General features: G+C 31.6%; 1 protein-coding gene and 1 long non-coding RNA gene across 4 annotated transcripts; both read left to right on the top strand.

Annotated features, from left to right (window-relative positions):
* The first annotated feature begins 216 nt into the window (after positions 1-216).
* Positions 217-16,647, top strand: LOC115972421. The gene is made up of 2 exons (XR_004087478.1): positions 217-580; positions 16,523-16,647. It is a non-coding gene; the product is annotated as an uncharacterized LOC115972421 (long non-coding RNA).
* LOC115972420 (HIV Tat-specific factor 1 homolog) lies at positions 13,456-16,469 on the top strand. 3 transcript variants are annotated; one of them, XM_031092705.1, is made up of 6 exons: positions 13,456-13,711; positions 14,406-14,460; positions 14,574-14,626; positions 14,800-14,927; positions 15,576-15,615; positions 16,046-16,469. In XM_031092705.1, the coding sequence occupies exons 1-6, from the start codon at positions 13,627-13,629 to the stop codon at positions 16,354-16,356; spliced, it is 672 nt and encodes a 223-aa protein (XP_030948565.1). In that variant the 5' UTR covers positions 13,456-13,626; the 3' UTR covers positions 16,357-16,469. The 3 variants fall into 3 exon arrangements, with proteins under 3 accessions (XP_030948565.1, XP_030948563.1, XP_030948564.1); XM_031092703.1 differs by having other exon boundaries at positions 13,463-13,711; positions 14,740-14,927; XM_031092704.1 differs by having other exon boundaries at positions 13,618-13,711; positions 14,387-14,460; positions 14,740-14,927.
* Positions 16,648-20,317: the final 3,670 nt, after the last annotated feature.

Raw genomic sequence — 20,317 nt, 5'->3', positions numbered from 1 at the left:
TTTTATCACTATTTCCTTTTCATTGTTTGCACTATATTTGTTTATGTATATTCTTGAGGATTTGATTGTTTCCAATGTAATGGTGATAATACTGTTTTGACTCTGATGTTGCTTGGATTAATTGCAGAAGAGATGAATGACCCTTGTACAATGCTAGCTGAAGATATAGAAGCAGATGAGGAGGAGCGTCGTGCATAAATGGATGTTATAATTATGTTGATGATGAGGATGATAATGAAGAATGTTATGAGATAGATGAAAATTATGTTGAAGATGCTGATGAAGATATGGAAGGAGACAACCCTGAAAATTTGGAAGAAGAAGACAATTATATAGATTTCTCCAAAAAGTATGATGATTATGCAGATGAATACGAGCCAGATAAAAGTGACTTCCAATACTTGGGTTGAAATATTGTTTCTTATAATTGGTGAGAGGTGTCAAACATGTCCTTGAATTTCTAACAATTTAGTATTGATGCACTGCATTGATTTTACTTATGGAATATGTTAAATTTTCTTATTCTAGATCAAGAATTTAATGGCGCCAGAAATAACCTTCTTTTTCCCTCCCTGCAAAGGTAGTGTAAGGGAGAGATTAAGGAATTGATATGATTAGGGCTGTCCACACCCACCCGTGACCCTCAAAACCCATCCGACCCGGAGCTACCCGAACCGAAACCGTCCGACCCGAGGAGAGAGGTGGTCGACGACGGGTCTCAGAGGTTCAAAACCGATGCCGACGGGTCGGATGGCGGATCTCCTTCTCCAAAAACCGAGCCACCCGATCCGACAGGCTAAAGGCCAAATCTGCCTCCAATCCGACGAAAACATACTAATTTTCGCTCAGATCTCCTCATTTTTGCTCATATCCGGCTACAGTTTACTGGGTTTCGCTCAAATACAGCACAAATCTGGTGCATTTTTCTCAAATCCAACGAAAATCTGGTAATTTTTTGCTAAGATCCGGTGGGTTTTCCTCAAATCCGACGAAGATATGGTGTTATTTTGCTCAGATCGAGTGGTTTTGCTCAAATCCGGTGAAGATCCGGCTAAAAAACACGTAGTTGCCGTCAATTTGAACCTCTGGCAGCATATTTTCAACTTCGACTGACCCGACCGCCGACCAACCGGGTCCGATCCGACTTCACCTGTGGGTTTTCGCGGTCGGCGGCGGGTCTTCTCGTCGGAAACCCGATGTCATCGGGTCGGTCGCGGGTTGGGCATAAACCCGACCCGGACCGACCTGTGGACACCCCTATATATGATTGGCCCCAGATAATTGAAAGAAATATGAAAGAGGGTTTTTTTTTTTTTTTTTTAATGATTAAGTTAAGTTGTTTTGTACTATTTTACAGACACAGGCTGTGGATTTAGAGGGAAAGAGTCATAAAAAAGAGACTAGACGTTCTGCAAAGCTTTTGTTAGTCTTTATACTGTTGTGTGGTTATTTATTTATTTATTGAACTGATGTGGTTATGGAATATTCATTTATTGGAACAAGATCATTTTCAGTGCCTCATGTTAACTTGTCAATAAAATTAGTTTTAGAATTTTTCTAACAATCTCTTCGCGTATATATTATCTCCATTCTTAATTTTGAAAATCGAATAAAAACTATGTAACAAGAGAGATAAAGACGATTTTATTGTAAATAAATTATGAAGAAATCTTATCAAAATGGCATCATTGATTGTTAACCCAGAGTCCCAGACCGATTTAGGAGGGCACCTTGGAACATACTTTTTACTCCATTTTGGGGTTTTGGTTACAATAGTTCACGTACTTACTTTTGGGCCGGGTCATATTTCTTATTAACTTTGCACATGATTTAGAGGCATCAGTTTGCTTAGTAATGAATAGTAATAGTTACACATTCTTTATTATGCAGTGATTACACATTCACGGCGTGTAATAAAAATTTTTATTAGTTTGCATTTTAAAATTTGGATTTGAATTTTATATTAATAAATTTTGAATTTTTACATGCCTTAATTTCAAATCCATTTATTTTAGAAGTTATTTCAAATCCTAGCATTTTAAACATTTAAAATACTTTGTAAATTTGTCAAATCCAAATCCTTGACCTTTTTTAAACTATCCAAACAAACTATTTGAATTTTAATCACCAAAATCCAAATTTAAATGCCCAAATCATGTCATCCAAACGCACTAAAAAGGTGCTTCAGGTCTACGAAAATCTGCATGTTTTGGATCTATGTAAATCAGTTTAAGGTGTTGGCACCTTATCATTGCTTTTTGTAACATCATTTTTTTTTTCTTTTCTTTTTCGTAGAACCTGAAATATGTATCACAATTTATTGAAGAAAATAAATAAGTATGGTAGTTGTCTTGATGTGATTTACATATGGAATGAACTCTCCAAAACACTTTGCAAGCTGATACCTCTAAATCATGTGTGAAGTTAATAAGAAATGTGATACAAAAGTGAGTACGTAAACTAATAACCAAAACCCTAAAAGGGCCAATAGCTTTTAGTGAAAAGCATGTTCAAAGGTGCTCCTAAATCGGTCTGGCACTCTGGGTAAACAATCATGTCATTTTGGTAAGATCTCTACATAATTTATTTACAATAAAATCATCTTTATCTCTCTTATTACATAGTTTTTTTTTTTTTTTTTAACCATATAAACACATGTGCTTAGAGGATCTTCTCTTTCTTTTTCTTTTTTTCTTTTTTTTTGATAAAGGTTAATAACTTGCCTCTAGTATAATTTAGAAATATTTATTTTTCAAACAAATAAAAAGAATAAACTTTAGATATAAACAGTAACTGTAATTTTTTTTTTTTTGAAAGTGAAAGGAAAAAAAAAATCCCAAATTTTAGGAATTCTCTTTTTGAATTCAAAATAAAATTTCTTATTTGACATTTATGACTCTATTTCTAAATGAAAATATCCTTCATTAATGAGGGTATTTTTGAACCATATAAAAATCCAGTTAAAAGAGAGGAATCCTCTTATATATATAATAGCCTCTAAACACGGGCGTTACGCGTTCTCAAATGCTTTTCTATTTTTTTGAGTAAAGGTTAATAATTTGTATTTATTATAATTTAGAAATATATAATTTTTCAAATAAATAAAAAGGTTAAACTTTGAGATAAGGAAAAATAAGATGAACGTGAAGGAAAAGAAAGCTAAATTTTAGAGTTATCTTAGTTTTTTGTTTTTTAAAATTATTGTGTTTTACTATAAAAATGCTAAATTTTAGAGAATAAAAAGATGAACATGAAGGGAAAAAAATCCTAAATTTTAGAAGTTCTATTTTTTAATTCAAAATGAGATTTGTTATTTGACATTTATAACCTTATTTCGAAGAGAAATTACATTTCATTAATAAAGGTATTTTTGAATCATATAAAAGTCCAGTTCAAATAAAGGAATCCTCTTATATATATACTAGCCTCTGAGCACACCCTCAAGCGCGTGCTCAGAGGCTCTTCTATTTTTTTGGGTAAAAGTTAATAATTTACATCTATTATAATTTAGAATTTTTTTTTTAAATTTTTCAAACAAATAAAAATGCTAAACTTTAGAAATAAGCAGTAAATATAATTTCTTTTTTGAACATGAAAGGAAAAAATTTCTAAATTTTAGGAATTCTCTTTTTAAATTCAAAATGAAATTTGTTATTTGAAATTTATGACTCTATTTCTAAATTAAGTTACCTTTCACTAATGAGAGTATTTTTGAACCACATAAAAGTACAATTAAAAGAGGAAAATCCTCTTATATACAGTATAGACTAGCCTCATTACATGCGCTTTACGCCTGCAATGAGGCTTTTTTTTTTTTCCTAGTGTCATAATTTTTTTAAAATTTTTTGGATAAGTTTGTTTTGAAAACATGGAATAGTACGAGAGTGTCCAATTTTGTTGGTATTTTAAATAGAGTTGGAGATATATTTTTACTAGATTATCCTCAAGTTTTTTCCTTTTTTTTTTATTTTTTTTATTTTTTTTTATACAAGATAGAATTTTCACTCTAGCCTAATCTAAGTGTATATGTAATATGCGTATGAAACTCCCTCCTGGAGACTTAAACCCTGACCCTTACCCCCCACACCCCACAAGCACTTATACTTGTGAAGTGACCACCGCACCAAGGGTGTGCAGTGGTCAAGTTTTTTCTTATTAAACGTAAAGTTTAAGGGTATTTCTGAACCAAATAAATGTCCAGTTCAAAGAGATGAATCCTATTATAGATAGTATAGACTAGCCTCTAAGCATGCACGTGAGCTCTTCTATTTTTTTAAGTAAAGGTTAATACTTTGTATTTATTATAATTTAGAAAAAAAAAATCAAACAAATAAAAATGATAAACTTTAGTGATAAATAGTAGTTGTAATTTCTTTTTTGAACGTGAAGGAAAAAATCCTAAATTTTAGGAGTTCTCTTTTTTAATTCAAAATGAAATTTGTATTTGACATTTATGACTCTATTTCTAAATGAAGTTACCATCCATTAATGTGGATATTTTTAAACCACATGAAAGTCCAATTGAAAGAAGAGAATCCTTTTATATATAATATAGAATAGTATAGATATATATTAAAAATTTCTAAAAATAATTTTACAAACAAATTAACTTAAAGTACTGAAAATGATCTTGTTCCAATAAAATAAATATTTCATAACTACATATCAATTCATTTTTTTTTTTTTAAAGGCAAAAATGCAAAACTGACCCTCTAATTTTTAGTTTTTGTCATTTCAGTCCTCTAACTTTCAGTTTTGTCATTTCAGTCTTCTAAGTTTTAATTTTGATCAATGTAGTATTCTATTAGGTCTCAGTTACTTTTGCCGTTAAGTTTGACCCCTTTTTTTGAAAAAATAATTTTCGTAATTAAAAGAAAATAAAAAATAAAAAGCTGAAAAAAGAAAACATGGAAGGTCCGCCCCTTCAGTTTCCATCCTTAGCCTCTGCCCCCCCCCCCGGTTCTCTACTCTCTCTATAGCATACCGAAAATACCCGTGACCAAAACCGAGTAAACTTTAACCCTAATAAAACTTAACCCGGCTCTCATTAAACCCACGGCAAAATAATATCCTCACTCCTTAGCCAAAAAGCCCTAAACAGATTCCGCAGCTTCTCAAATCCAGCCTCTCACATCGGCCACCACCAACGGGGTTTTTTCTGGCCGAACTGTAGATGGTTTTGGGCTGGGTCTGGGTTAGGGTTAGGCAAAAAAACTGAGTTGGTTTTTGTTTTTGGTCGGGTCTAGGTTTTGTTTTTAAGATGGGTTGGTTAGGATCATCTTCACAAGCTAAAGAAGGTGGGTAACTCAAATGGAGCTGTATTAGGTTACCTTCTGTAAGCATGGGTCGATGGGCTTGGTGGTACTGTGCCAGATCGTGATCGTCAATGGGATTGCAGCTCTCTTTGGTGTGAATTTGCTTCAGGGTTTGTTTGTGTGTTATGGGTTGGTTTGTTGAAATTTTGAGATTTGGTGGTTGTTTGCTTTAAAGCATATGCATATATGATGGTGGATTTGAGAGAGAGACTGATCTTGAGAGAGAGATTGAGATTTTTCCGTTTTCCGGTTTTGATTTTAGGGGAAGGGGAACAACGTCGTTCCACTTACATTTTTTTTTTACAAATTTTTTTTTTTCCTTTTAATTACGAAAATTATTAAAAAAGAAAAGAAAAAAAAAAGGCCAAACTTAACTGAGGAGTAATTGATACCTAACAGAATACTACATTGACAAAACTTGAAACTTAGAGGATTGAAATGACAAAACTCAAAGTTAGAGGATTGAAATGACAAAAGCTAAAAGTTAGAGAGTCAGTTTTGCATTTTTGCCAAAAAAAAACTACATATCAATTTTTTTGTGTATGTGTCACTCTAACTCTTCATTTTCTATTTACTTATCTAGGCGAAACAAACCCAAATCCCAATCCTAAGGTTTTGAACTTTGAAGGGGTAGGGACTTTATATAGAGCATTTTTGTAGCAATCTGAGGCCTGTGGGGTCATAGGCCTGTGGGGTCATGAGGGGTCAATAGGTATGTCACATATGTATGCCGTCAATGCTACCAACTCTAGCTTGTTCTCTTTCATTTTCTTAGAATTAAAGCGTTTGAACCTAATATTTCTTGATTTAATGTTTATATACATATTTTCCCCTAATTTATCATGGTTTATCGAAATTTAATAGATTTATAAGAGTATGGTTTGATATGATTTTATTAAAATGTTACTTGAAATGCGAAAAAAGAAATTTTGAATTGATTTCTTTTGATAATTCAATTAATATAAGTGGGGGAGGGGATTCAAAATTTCAAATATTGGTTCTTCTCATAAAATAAATTAGACAATATCATTTTTTTTATTATAAAACTTTTGATAATTTGGAGCACTCATATTAGTGCTTGTATAATAAAAAAGGTACAACAAGCCAACCAAGTCTAAAATTCACCCACATCAAACCATGCAAAGTTGTGTAAAAAATGATATTGTTGTTTATGGAAAAAGAGAAACAATTAACAAAATTAATATTAAATATATATATATATATATATATATAATGAAAACTAGTGTAAAATTGATAATTCGATGTGACGTCAAGTGTTTTGAAAAGTAAGTATATTAAATATAATATATAAAAGATAAATAGACAAAAAAAAAAAATTACACAACCATTAGACCATATTTTGCCAAAATCTTGTAAAATAAGACGTTTTGAAATCAGGTTTCTTGGCTGATGATTAAGATTTTAGGGTTCTTTAAATTAATGCTTCAATTGTATAATTGGTACCATTAATTATAAGAACTGGCATCCATGTTCTAATTATGGGTGTGGATTGATTTAAAGTATTTTTGTCGGTGAGAAATCAATCAGCTTGTCCAAAAAGATCAAGATGATAGTTGCGCTTTTGTTAACCACGGTTTGGGAAAACAATGAATTTTGCCTTTTCACCTCTGCTTTAGACTCAAGTGTAAGTGTGTGACCACTTCGGGGCACATAAAGAAAACCTTTTTGTTCCTCATAAACCCAATTTGGTTTCCTTATCCCCTACACTACATATCTTCCTCACGTAACTATGATTGATCCCAATTATTACTTAGTAGCCCACAACCATCGCTGGCGCCGCCGGCCTTCATCCTTCCATGTCAGCATCTCCACCCACCCACTCGGGTCCCCATCTAACAATTCCATTCTCAGGATTCATATAGTAACTCTTTCACTAATAAATTGCACATTACACAAGTTTTGATTTTTTTCCCTTAAATTTTCAAATTTTTTATTATAATTTGGATCAACTCATTTTTTGTCAATGTGTTAATGTGTCCTGCTTCACTATCTATTAAGTGTTAGATCAATCAAATCAACTATAGGTATAAATCAAAATAATCCAAGTTTAGAGTTTATAAAATCAAAACAAATACAAACGTAGAAGATATCACCACTGCTATTAGTAGCTTAATGGCTTGGGCCTTAGACCAACAAAATTCCATTATTCTAAACATTTTGGGTTTGAGTTACCCATCCCCTACTAGTGTCGTATTAGCATTCCTTATACTTCATCAATGGGGTCTTAAGTTGGAAGTGTAGCATAGTAAGAAAGCCACATTAGCCACCCGTTCAAACATATATAGCTTCTATGAACCAGATCAAAAGTTTAAACTTTTAGCATATAAAATCAAAATTACACCAATGCATAGAGGGCTTAATCTTCAATTATTTGTAATTCTTTTCCCAAGGTAACTCTGTAAGTTAAGTAACTATTCCTTGCCCTATACACAATATATATTCTTTTCCACTTCCTCCTCCAAGAAACTAAAAAATTCCAGAAACTCTCTCACTTCAATCTCACTACATGCCACCATATAAAACTGCTGAAACATTGCACTTTTTCTTAACAATTCTTCATCTCATTCAACTCCAAAAACAATGGTTTATTTTGCTATAGTTGATCAACATTCATCACAAAGAAGTACAAGGATTGATTCAACTCAAGGTTCGAAGCCGCGATGGGTTAGGGCCAGTCTCGATCGAAAACACCCAAATCAGTCTCGCAACTCAAAAATCCAATCCCAACTCCAAATCCCAATCCAAAACCAATCCCTCTCTACCAACCAAAACCTCCTCGTCCAAAACCCTAGCCAAACAAAAATAACATTAAATTTGAGTTGGGTGGCTCAAACTTTTTATGGCACACACTATCTACCTTTTGGAGCCATACGTTCCATAGATGAATCTAGTGATTGTTGTTGTTGCTGTCTGAAAGTAAAAAAAAAAATAAAGAAAAAATTAAAATGAAAAAAAAAAATTGTAAGTTCTTTGAATTTTTTATAACTTGAAGAGGAACTTTTCATACATGGATGATGCAAGACATGAAACATTTAGCTTCCTTTGCAATGATTCTGAGACATATTTGGCAATTGTTGTTTCCTATTGATTAAGTCACATTTTGTATATATATAAAAAAGAAAATCATCAAAAAATAAGTTGACATATAATAATTTAAACAATTATCATTCTGGTAATTATATCAACATGATGAAATTGTTGGGTATATTTCAACAATTTACTTTTGTGATTAAACAAAAAAAGAATAATACAAAGATCTAAATATAAGCAATAACACAAATAGATGTGATAGGCAAAAACAATAAATAGATACTGTATATATAAGAAAAAATCTACAAATAATTAAAAAGCCACAAACCAAATGCATGAAAAATGAATGATATAGATTAAGTTTTGTGTTTGACACAATCTCCTTAAAGCAGATTTCACCCCTCACATCATCTATGGTGCTTTGAAACTCGTGGACGTCTGCCTCCCAAGATAAAATGATCTACAATACGGCAAAGAAACTTGCAAGGTCCATACTCTGCGAACTAATCTATGTCTCTTATTCTCTCTTTGACTCAAATGAATACACAAAATATTTTCTCTGGAAGAGTTTATCCAAAACTTATTTTTCATGAATGAGGGATTATGAATATAAACGTTATTGAACAAACACACTGTTTCAGAAATAATTGTTGTATACTAATTTATAGACTCAAAAAATAAAATAATAAAGTATTATTATAAATTGGACAAGATGGCCCAGTCCACACATGCCTAAAGCTTAACCTAATGTCCAACCCAAAACTCATATTCTTTATCATTTCCTATGTAGGACTCAATGATTCTCACCACTTCAATATAATGTTCAAGTGGACTCATTAAAAGTCAATTTGTTATTCTCCATAATATTTTTTTAACAGAAACATTCAAGTGAAATTATGTACAATAGTAGACAAGCAAATTCGAAAAAACATCACAGAATTCAAATATATAAATAAAATGTCATCTACTGTGAAAGCATCAACAAAGCCAAATATCACATAGTTTTGCCTAGTTGCAGAGAATAATAAACAAATTTACATTACATGATTTTTTTTTTTTTTTTTAAATCCTACAACAGAGGAATTATACCTAAGGGTACAAAACTCCAGCATGAGCAAAACTAGAGAACTACAAAAGAATAAAATCTACAGATTACAACACTTATTTTTTTTTTGAAGATGCAACACAACTAAACTCATCAGAAGATTCCAAAATTGATTTTTTGAAATTAAACACATAGACACAATTGAGAATAAATAATAAACAAATTTGCATTAAATAATTTCAAAAGAAAAGAAAAGAAAAAGCCTAAAACTGAACTCTCACCCAAACCTAACCCTATCAAATCAAACAATTTAGCACCTTCTAAAGTCATAAATTTTCAAAAGTCTAATTCTTCAAATATACCAAAATTTAAAAAATTATAATTATAATAATTAGAACAAGAAGTTTGATGAGGTAGGACTTTTTTTTTTTTTTTTTTAGTAAACAGTAATACTTATTAGAGAATATACAAGAAAATAGTAATATTAGTGTTTTAAACCGGGTTTATAATACATTATATAATTATAGTACAACTGCAAAATGACCTAACCTTTGTAGTTGTAAATTGAGGTTGTAAACCGCGGACACTAAACACACATAACCAATGTGAGATAAACATCAATTTTTTTGAGTAAACAGTAATGCTTATTAAAGAACACACACGAAAATAGTAATATTAATGTTTTAAACCGGATTTATAATACATTACATTACTAGAATACAACTACAAAGCCCAGGTGTAGGCCCATTCAAGTTCAATTTGCTCTCTTTTCAAAGTCAATGACACTTTTGTCAAGGGGTTTTCATTGTTTTTAAAGAGTAATTTTTAGGTATTTTCGGAGTATGGAGAATAGTATTTTTTTTCCTCTCATATTCATAGTGGGGTCCACTTATTAAATTCATGGTGGGGTCCACCATAAATGTGAGAGGAGATAGCACTATTTTTTTGTGCTCTAACAATACCTAAGTATTTTCTGTTTTCAAGGAATTTTTTTTTTTTTTTTTTTTATATAGATTGTCAAGCTTCACAAAGATTACAGTTATGGTACATTCTTCTTATAATATTCACTTTTCTCATTGTATGATGAACAATATATAAGAATTCTTTGTTTTTATAATCTTTTTTACTCGTTTTTGGTTAATTTATGTCTAAAACACCAGTCACCAATCCAGTTTTGACAAAATACCATATATATATATACTAAATAAAATTCTAACAAAGAACCTACATGCTCGGCATAGATTATTGATTTGGAGGTGTGTCAAATCTTTTATACACATGTCTCCCTCTCCCTCTCATGTAGTCCTATTGTGTCTTATGATTGTTTCTCATTATTTGCTGCTGTCTCCTCCTGTTCCTGACAATCTAATATAAATTCACTTGAAAGTTTGATACTCTTGCGACATTAAATTCTTGATCCTAGAATTAGCAAGACACGTTCGATAAATAAAATCAATGTAGTGCATCCATATTAAATTGCAAAATGGCTTGTATTCGTCAGCATAATCGTCATACTTTTGGTAGACACCTATAAAATTGTCTTCATCTTCAACTTCATCCAAATTGTCTTCATCCATATCTTCATCAGCATCTTCAACAAAATCTTCAACTACCCCCATAACATTCATCTTCATCATCACAATATCCACCTTCAACTTTTATTACGCAAAGCTCATCCTTATCTCGCATCTTACAAGGGACATACAACTCTTCTGCAATTAATCCAAGCAACATCACAGTCAAAACAGTATTATCAACAATACATTGGAAATAATCAAAATCTCGAGAATATATATACACCCAAAGTAACATTTGTATTAAAATTCGTACCGAAGACAAATAAAATCCACTTTAAAGCATAGCTATTATCCTTTTTTTTAAGGAAAAAGCATAGCTATTATCCTAAGACAACAAAAAAGAAGAAGAAGAAGAAGTTAGATTTATGAATTTGAATTATAAAAAACTTAAAAAAGCCAAAGAACACTGCAACACATAAGTCGATCGAGCGAAAATATCAGGGAAGTACTGAACTCACCTCATAATGTATCAACCGAATTATAGGAACTGTACAACCCTCATTTTGTGGACTAACAATTGGTCGTTTTAGATTATGAAGTTTTGAGCAATCTTATCTAGATCAAGCCCACTACTTGCAAGCTGATTTATAAGCTTAGGACAGGAGGTGATAGAAGATGCATAATGCCTACCAACCTCTGGAGAAACAAATTGAATAATATTAGAAATCAATGGTTAGATGATTAAATTTATTATATCTTAAAAGTTTTTGGGACAATTGTAATTTAACAAATAAATATATCAAATAAAATGAAATAGAGTAAGACACAAAAATATATTATTAAAAAAATTTGAGTGGCTCAAACTTATTATGGCACACACTACTACCCACCTTTTAGAGCCAAAGGTTCTACAAACGAAACTGGAGATTGTTGCATGTTCAACTCATGTCTAAAAGTAAAACATAAAAAAAAAAATGGCAACGAGCCTAGTTTCTTCATGCCCTAACCAGCCCTGCAGGCCCAGACCTGTTACCCGAACCTGGCCCGTTCAATAAACGGGTTTTTTTATGCCCGCCTTGTCGGACCCCATGAACCTCGTTTAGCCATGCTAGATTTGGGCCCAAGTGTGTGTGTGTGTGTGTGTGTGTGTGTGTGTGTGTGTGAGGTTTTTTGGTAATTTAGCATTTAAGCAGGTCGAGTCCAGGTTCGGGCCGAGTATTACCAAAACCTGGACCCGGTTCATGTTTTATTTTAAATACTCAAACTCGATTCTACTATTTATCAGGTTGGGTCAAGTCGGGTAACAAATTTCATCCCTAATTAAAAAAGTACTAGAGGTAAGCAAAAAAAAAAAAAAAAACCAGAAACAGAACAATTATTGTATACTAACACTAACCCTAACCCTAACCCTAATAGATCAAACAATTAATCATGTTTTTAAGTCAAACAATTTTTATAACCCTAACTCAGCAAAAATACCATAATAATAGAACCAAACCAACATAGTTTAAGCTAGTGGAAGTCGGAATATAAAGAAGAAAAAAACTCCAAATAGGCATTTATATAGTATTAAAAAATTATAAATACTCAAAATCGTTGTTTTTAAATACAATAAGATGCAATCAATTACCAACAAAAACAAAATAATGTTTTTTTTAATACTAGGCAGGTTATGATTTTTTTTTTTTTTTTAAGTTAGAGCATTTATAGTGGCGGTGCTAAAAATTTTAGCTTTTAGCACCTCAAAAAGGTACTTTATTTATTTTACCACCTTACTTTACAATACGCCCAATATCAAATATTCTATTTTTTTATCACTTCATTTAAAATAATATAAACAACTCATTAAAATAATAAAGGAATAGAGAATTTGAGTTTTTTAATTGAAGAAAAATATATAATCTTAATAAAATATTGTATTTAATTTTTAATAACTTGCTACAGTCAACTGTTATTTATATCAGTTTATTGTAGTTACAAAAAATATAGCTTTACACTCTCCAATAACACATGATTTTTTGGTTCTTTGGTGGTAAAATATATTCTTTTCCTTTTTTTTTTGCTAAAATACAATCACTATTGTGAATGTTTTTATTGTTTTAGTTAAGTTTTTGGGTTGGATAGTTACTATTTCGATGAGGCTAGCTAGACTTTATTGAGGAAAATGGAGGGTCTAAGGTTTTGAATTGGGACCCAACTACAAAAATAACATACATAAAACTAAAACAAAAAATAAAAAATTGGACCTAATAGAGGCCCAAGCCCCACTTAGGTCCGTCCCTGATTGCTTGGTGAGTCACTTCTAAAAAATGTGAAGCCACAATGTAGATAGCTCCAATGCACCCATGAATGCCCCATGTCATGAGTTATGCAAATTTAAGTGGGCTGGTCGATGATTACAAGTGTGAACCTTTTTATTGTTCATAAAAAAAATAAAAAATAAAAAACTTTTATATTACCATTCTAGTAATCTCGTGGCTTCACAATTTACATCCTCTTTGTTATTCATAAAAAAAATTAATTAATTTCCTTCCATATTTATGGGACCAATCAATCTCTCCCTTATACCACTTACTTCTAGCGACATTTTTTGATTCAATTTCTAGCGACATTAAATTCTTGTTTAGCCTGGGCCTGGTGTATTTCCATATTGACCGTATTTCTAACCCAAAATCTATATCTAAAGTCTACCTCTTCAATGTTCAAACTTCAAAAAGTAGCTATTGTTTTTCTGAGACAGAGAAGGAGAGACTACAGAAAGAGTCGTTGTCGTGCGAATGGAGGTAAACTACTTCTTCTATTTCTTCTTCTTCTTCAGTTTATATATATATATATATATATATATATATATTATTTTCGGATATTTGTGGAATTAGGGTTTCGAAAATTTGTGACTTTAGAAGTTGCATAATTGTTTGATCTTTTAGGGTTATTAGGGTGGGTTAGGTTTGGATGATTAATGCTCAGTTTTATGATTTTTCTTTTGTTTTTTGAAATTATGCAATGCAAATTTGTTTTTTATTCTCAGTTTGTGTAGGACTCTATTTGTCTAATTAAAAAAATATCAAGAAAAAGTGTTGTAATCTGGTAGAGTTTACTCTTTTGTAGTTCTCTAGTTTTGCTCATTCTGGGGTTTTGTACTCTCAGTTATAATTTTTCTGTTTTAGGATTTTTTTTTATAATAAATTCGCTTAATGTAAATTTGTTTATTATTCTCTGCAACTGAGCAAATCTATGTGATATTTGGGTTTGTTGATGCTTTCACAGTAGAAGGGCATTATTTATTTATTTATTTGAATTCTGTGATTTTTTTTTTTAGAATTTGATTGTCTACTATTTTACAGAATTGGATGTTTCATATGATTACCAGAATTATAATTGTTGAAATTGTTTGTGTCAACTTATTTTCTGATGAATTATATATATATATAAATTTAAAAATGTGACTTAATCAATAGGAAACAACAATTGCGGCAGATGTGTCAGACTCATTGCAAAGGAAACTAAATGTTTCATCTCCTGCATCATCCATGTATGTAAAGTTCCTCTCTTCAAGTTATAAAAATTCAATGAACTTACAATTTTTTTTGTTTGTTAGTTTGTTTCTGTTTTCATTTTAATTTTTTCTTTATTTTTTACTTTCAGACAGCAACAGCAACAATCACTAGATACATCTATAGAGCCTATGGCTCCAAAAGGTAGGTAGTGTGTGCCATAATAAGTTTGAGCCACCCAACTCAAATTTAATGTTATTTTTGTGTCCTACCCTATTCATCCTTTCTTGATATGTTTATTTAATTTTTTTCTCCAGAGGTTGCTAGATATTATGCATCTTCTGATCTAGTGTCCAACTACTGTGCTGATCTTATAGACCAAATTGCAAATAGTGGGCTTGATCAAGATAAGGTTGCTCAAGACTTTCGTGATATAAAACGACCAACTGTTAGTCCACAAAATGATGGTTGTACAGTTCCTATAATTCGGTTGATACATTATGAGGTGAGTTCACCACTTCCCGACTTATTGTTTGTTCAAAATATTTTTTTCTTGCTATTCTTGGCCATGGTGATATTACCTTTTTGCGATTTTAAACACTGTTATTAGTTATTACCATTAAAAGAATTGTTGGTTGGTAGGTATATAACATCCCCTCCCTCCATTGTCAACGCCTCTTTCCTTTTAGATTGGAGATGAATTTTGATCATTCCTAGATTGGACTTGCTTTTTAGTTGATCGACTGGTAGCATTCCTTTGTGTGTGTGTGTGAGAGATTTATAACGGTCCTTGAACGCATTTGGCCAATCCTGATAAATATTGTGTTAACATGTTGATAATCATGGTTGACCATGTACTGGATCCCTCTATCATGAGTATGTTTGTGACTATATTGTTGAGGAAACAGATCTTTTGTTTGAAGCAGGCTATGTTGTCCCTCATTATTTGTGGTTATTAGTGAAAGAAATTCACATGGCAGGAAGTTTACTTTTCACCACTAGTTCTCTTGATGCTTTTTTTTAAAACCTTAAGATAGAAATGTCAGCTCACATGTTGGGCCTAGTTTAGTTGTGTTGCAGTTTTCTTTGGCTCTTGTAAGTTTTTTATAACTCAAATTCATAAATCTAACCTCCTCCTTTTTTGTTGTCTCAGGATAATAGCTACGCTTTAAAGTGGATTTTATTTGTCAACGGTATGACTGTTAAGATTTAAGGTTTTCTTTACTTCCAAGAGTTATGATTTGAGCTCCAACTTCTTCATTTGGTTTTAACATGAGGGTTTAGAGGATTTTTAGTTCCTTGGGAATCCATTGGCCCCATTAACAAACACCCTTCCCTCCTATTCTCACATATCTAAAATAAAAAGTTTCATATGATTTTACTCTCGTCCTTGTGTATTTCCTTTTTCCCTTTTGTACACCATGTTACTTTTGGAGATTTTATGTTTTGAGTTGTTGTAGGTTTGTACAGTTTAAACAGGAAGCAGAGAACCCATCTTTTATCACTATTTCCTTTTCATTGTCTGCACTATATTTGTTTATGTATATTCTTGAGAATTTGATTGTTTCCAATATAATGGTGATAATACTGTTTTGACTCTGATGTTGCTTGGATTAATTGCAGAAGAGATGAATGACCCTCGTACAATGCTTTCTGAACCTGGAGATGTAGAAGCAGATGAGGAGGAGCAGCACATAAACGGATGTTATGATTATGTTGATGATGAGGATGATGATGAAGAATGTTATGAGATAGATGAAAATTATGTTGAAGATGCTGATGAAGATTATGTTGAAGATGCTGATGAAGATATGGAAGGAGACAACCCTGAAAATTTGGAAGAAGAAGACAATTATACAGATTTCTCCAAAAAGTATGATGATTATGCTGATGAATACAAGCCAGATAAAAGTGACTTTCAATACTTGGGTTGAAATATTGTTTCTTATAATTGGTGAGAGGTGTCAAACATGTCCTTGAATTTCTAACAATTTAGTATTGTTGCACTGCATTGATTTTACTTATGGAATATGTTTTTCTTATTCTAGATCAAGAATTTAATGGCGCCAGAAATAACCTTCTTTTTCCCTCCCTGCAAAGGTAGCGTAAGGGAGAGATTAAGGAATTGATATGATTGGCCCCAGATAATTGGAACATAGAAAGAAATATGAAAGGGGGTGTTTTTTTTTTTTTTTTTTTTTTTTTTTTTTTTTTTTTTTTTTTTTTTTTTTTTTTTATTTTATGAATAAGTAAGAGTATGTAAAGCTAAAGCCATGAGATTACTAGAATGGTACTATAAAGCTTTTATATATAGTCATGGTATAATACGACAGACATGTGACTTGTTAAAAGTTAAGTTGTTTTGTACTATTTTACGGACACAGGCTGTGGGTTTAGAGGGAAAGAGTCATAAAAAAGAGACTGGACGTTCTACTAAACATGCAAAGCTTCTGCTAGTCTTTATACTGTTGTGGTTATTTATTTATTTATTTATTGAACTGATGTAGTTATAGAATATTCATTTATTGGAACAAGATCATTTTTAGTGCCTCATGTAAACTGTCAATAAAATTAGTTTTAGAATTTTTCTAACAATCTATTCGCGTATATATCATCTCCATTCGTAGTTTTGAAAATCAAATAAAAACTATGTAACAAGAGAGATAAAGATGATTTTATTGTAAATAAATTATGAATAAATCTTATCAAAATGACATCATTGATTGTTAACCCAGAGTCCCAGACCGATTTAGGAGAGCACTTTGGAACATACTTTTTACTCAATTTTGGGGTTTTGGTTACAATAGTTCACGTACTTACTTTTGGATCATATTTCTTATTTACTTTACACATGATTTTAGAGGCATTAGTATGCTAATTAGTAATGAATAATAATAGTCACACATTCTTTATTATGCTGTGATTACACATTCACAGCATGTAATAAAATTTTCTATTAGTTTGCATTTGAAAACTTGGATCTGAATTTTAAATTAATAAATTTGAATTTTTACATGCCTTGATTTAAAATCCATTAATTTTAGGAGTAATTTCAAATCCTAGCATTTTAAACATTTAAAATACTTTGTGGATTTGTCAAATCCAAATCCTTCACCTTTTTTAAACTATCCAAACAAACTATTTGAATTTTAATCACCAAAATCCAAATCTAAATACACAAATCATGTCATCTAAACGCACTAAAAAGGTGCTTCCAAGTCCACGAAAATCTGCATATTTTGGATCGATGTAAATCAGTTTAAGGTGTTGGCACCGTCTCATTGCTTTTTGTAACATCATTTTTTTTTTTCTTTTCTTTTTCGTGGAACCTGAAATATGTGTCACAATTTATTGAAGAAAATAAATAAGTATGGTAGTTGTCTTGATGTGATTTACATACTAAATGATCTCCAAAAAACTTTGCAAGCTGATGCCTCTAAATCATGTGTGAAGTTAATAAGAAATGTGATACAAAAGTGAGTACGTAAACTAATAACCAAAACCCTAAAAGGGCCTATAGCTTTTAGTGAAAAGCATATTCAAAGGTGCTCCTAATTAAACAATCATGTCTTCATAATTTATTTACAATAGAATCATGTCATTTTGGTAAGATTTCTTCATAATTTATTTACAATAGAATCATCTTTATCTCTCTTATTACATAGTTTTTATTTGATTTGCAAAATTAAAAAAAGGAGATGATATATATATACACACACACACCAGCCTCTAAGCACATGCATTGCCCATGCTCAAACGCTCTTTTATTTATTTATTTTTTTTTGTAAAGGTTAATAATTAGCATTTATTAAAATTTGGAAATATATATTTTTATTTTTCAAACAAATAAAAAAGATAAATTTTAGAGATAAACAATAATTGTAATTTTTTTTTAAACATGTGTTTGAAAATGGTGTAGTGATATAGAGAAAAGTTTGAGAAGGAAAAATATGATGAGTCTAAGGGGAAAAAAATGCTAAATTTTAGGAGTTCTCTTAATTTTTTAATTTTTTATTTTTAAATTGGGGGTGTTTTATTTTTATTGGGATGTAAAAAGAATAAAAATACTAAATTTTAGGGAATAACAAGATGAATTTGAAGGAAAAAAAATCCTAATTTACAAATTCTCTTTTTGAATTCAAAATGAAATTTGTTATTTGACATTATGACCCAATCTTTAAGAGAAGTCACCCTTTATTAATGACGGTATTTTTAAACCATATAAAAATTCAGTTCAAAGAGTGGAATCTTTTTATATATATTACTAGCCTCTGAGCATGTGTTTCTATTTTTTGGATAAAGGCTAATAATTTGCCTCTAGTATAATTTAGAAATATATATTTTTTATTTTTCGAACAAAAAAAAATAATAAACTTTAGATATAAGCAGTAATTGTAATTTTTTTTTTGAACGTGAAAGAAAAAAAAATCCTAAAGTTTAGGAATTCTCTTTTTGAATTCAAAATGAAATTTGTTATTTGACATTTATAACTTTATTTCTAAATGAAATTACCCTTCATTAATGAGGATTTTTTTTTGAACCATATAAACGCGTGTGCTAAGAGGATCTTCTTCTTTTTTTGGGTAAAGGTTAATAATTTGCCTCTAGTATAATTTAGAAATATTTAAAAAAAAATAAAAAAATAACAAAAAGAAAAATGCTAAGTAATAATAATAATAATAATAATAATAATAATAATAATAAAGGAAGAAGGAAATTTGAATAACAAAAAGAAAAATGCTTAAATGCTAAATTCACAAATTATTTTACAATTTTTTTTTTACAAACTACTGATACTGTAAGGGCGGTTTTTGGGGCCCAGACCCAGCAAGCAGACGATTCTAGCCCAAAAGACCCTCAACAATGGATTTTTAGAGAGTGGGTCACAGAACTAGGTCCTGACAGAGTAAACGTAATAACTAGTAAGCCATGCAACAATTTAAACGTGGGGATATTTCATTAATTTTCATGGGATAACAGTCCATGGGGCTGTATGAGTGCTTCTTATGCTCTGTTTACAGAATTCTTTTCTCTCTTTCTCCCTTCCTTTCTTTTTCTATCAATTTTCTGATCCCTTTGTCATGGGGGTTTTCTTCTCTTATATAGCCTTCAATTGATAATGGCCTTACACTTGTTAACCATCTGGGCCTCTACTTGAGTGTCTGTCCCATAGGACATCCCCCTTCCTTTTCTGTGAGTTGCACTGGCCAAGATAATACTATTCTCCTGTCCTTTCTACATTAATGCGGCTAGAAAAGTTGCTTCCTTGCATTTAATGCGGCAGCTGTGGTTGCCCCCTGAACGTCTAGCATTTTCCTTCTATTTGGGACGATTTCTCACCGTGTACAGGGCGTGCGTTGGACTCCCATTTGGTGCGTCCGAGGAGGCACCCCTCCTCGGACGCCCCTTAAACAAGCCCGGCCCAACAGGGTTGGGCTGAAAGTCTTCTGGCCACGTCTTCACCTCCTGTTATGGCTGGGCTCTGCACGGGTCCCTAGGCCCACTGTTGACTGATGAATTTTACCCCCACAATAGCCCCTCAAAATTCTGGCTCTTTCTTCTTGGTCCGAGGAGGAAAGGCGGGATTTTGATACCTACTGGACAATTCATTGTGGATTCTTACTTCACCCGTGCGAGGGTGTGCCCTCACGTGCCTCATTAATGCTGAAGGCATTTAATGACCCGAGGGGAATTAACTGCAGCTTTTTGGAGTTTTACGCTCTTTCAATCCAACGGTTGGAGACCAGATCAACGGTGGACAATATTTTATTTGCTCTAGGCGGGAGTGTGTCTGTCCAACTCCCTCTGAGTATATAAGGTTTTGAAGGCGTTCATTCCTCACTTTTGACTAACACTCTAGTACTCAGAACGTCTTAGTGCCTTATCCTTCAGCAC

Source organism: Quercus lobata, chromosome 12, assembly GCF_001633185.2.
Source record: "Quercus lobata isolate SW786 chromosome 12, ValleyOak3.0 Primary Assembly, whole genome shotgun sequence".
In the NCBI taxonomy this organism is placed as follows: domain Eukaryota; kingdom Viridiplantae; phylum Streptophyta; class Magnoliopsida; order Fagales; family Fagaceae; genus Quercus; species Quercus lobata.
The sequence above is the reverse complement of the archived record's forward strand: the minus strand, read 5'-3'. Positions and strand labels throughout refer to the sequence as shown.

Excerpts from the sequence above, each read along its gene's own strand:
- LOC115972420 (XM_031092703.1), top strand. The coding sequence starts at position 13,627 with ATGTTCAAACTTCAAAAAGTAGCTATTGTTTTTCTGAGACAGAGAAGG. Across the intron at positions 14,461-14,573 it reads TCATCTCCTGCATCATCCAT|ACAGCAACAGCAACAATCAC; the intron begins GTATGTAAAGTT and ends TTTTACTTTCAG. Across the intron at positions 14,627-14,739 it reads AGAGCCTATGGCTCCAAAAG|AGGTTGCTAGATATTATGCA; the intron begins GTAGGTAGTGTG and ends TTTTTTCTCCAG.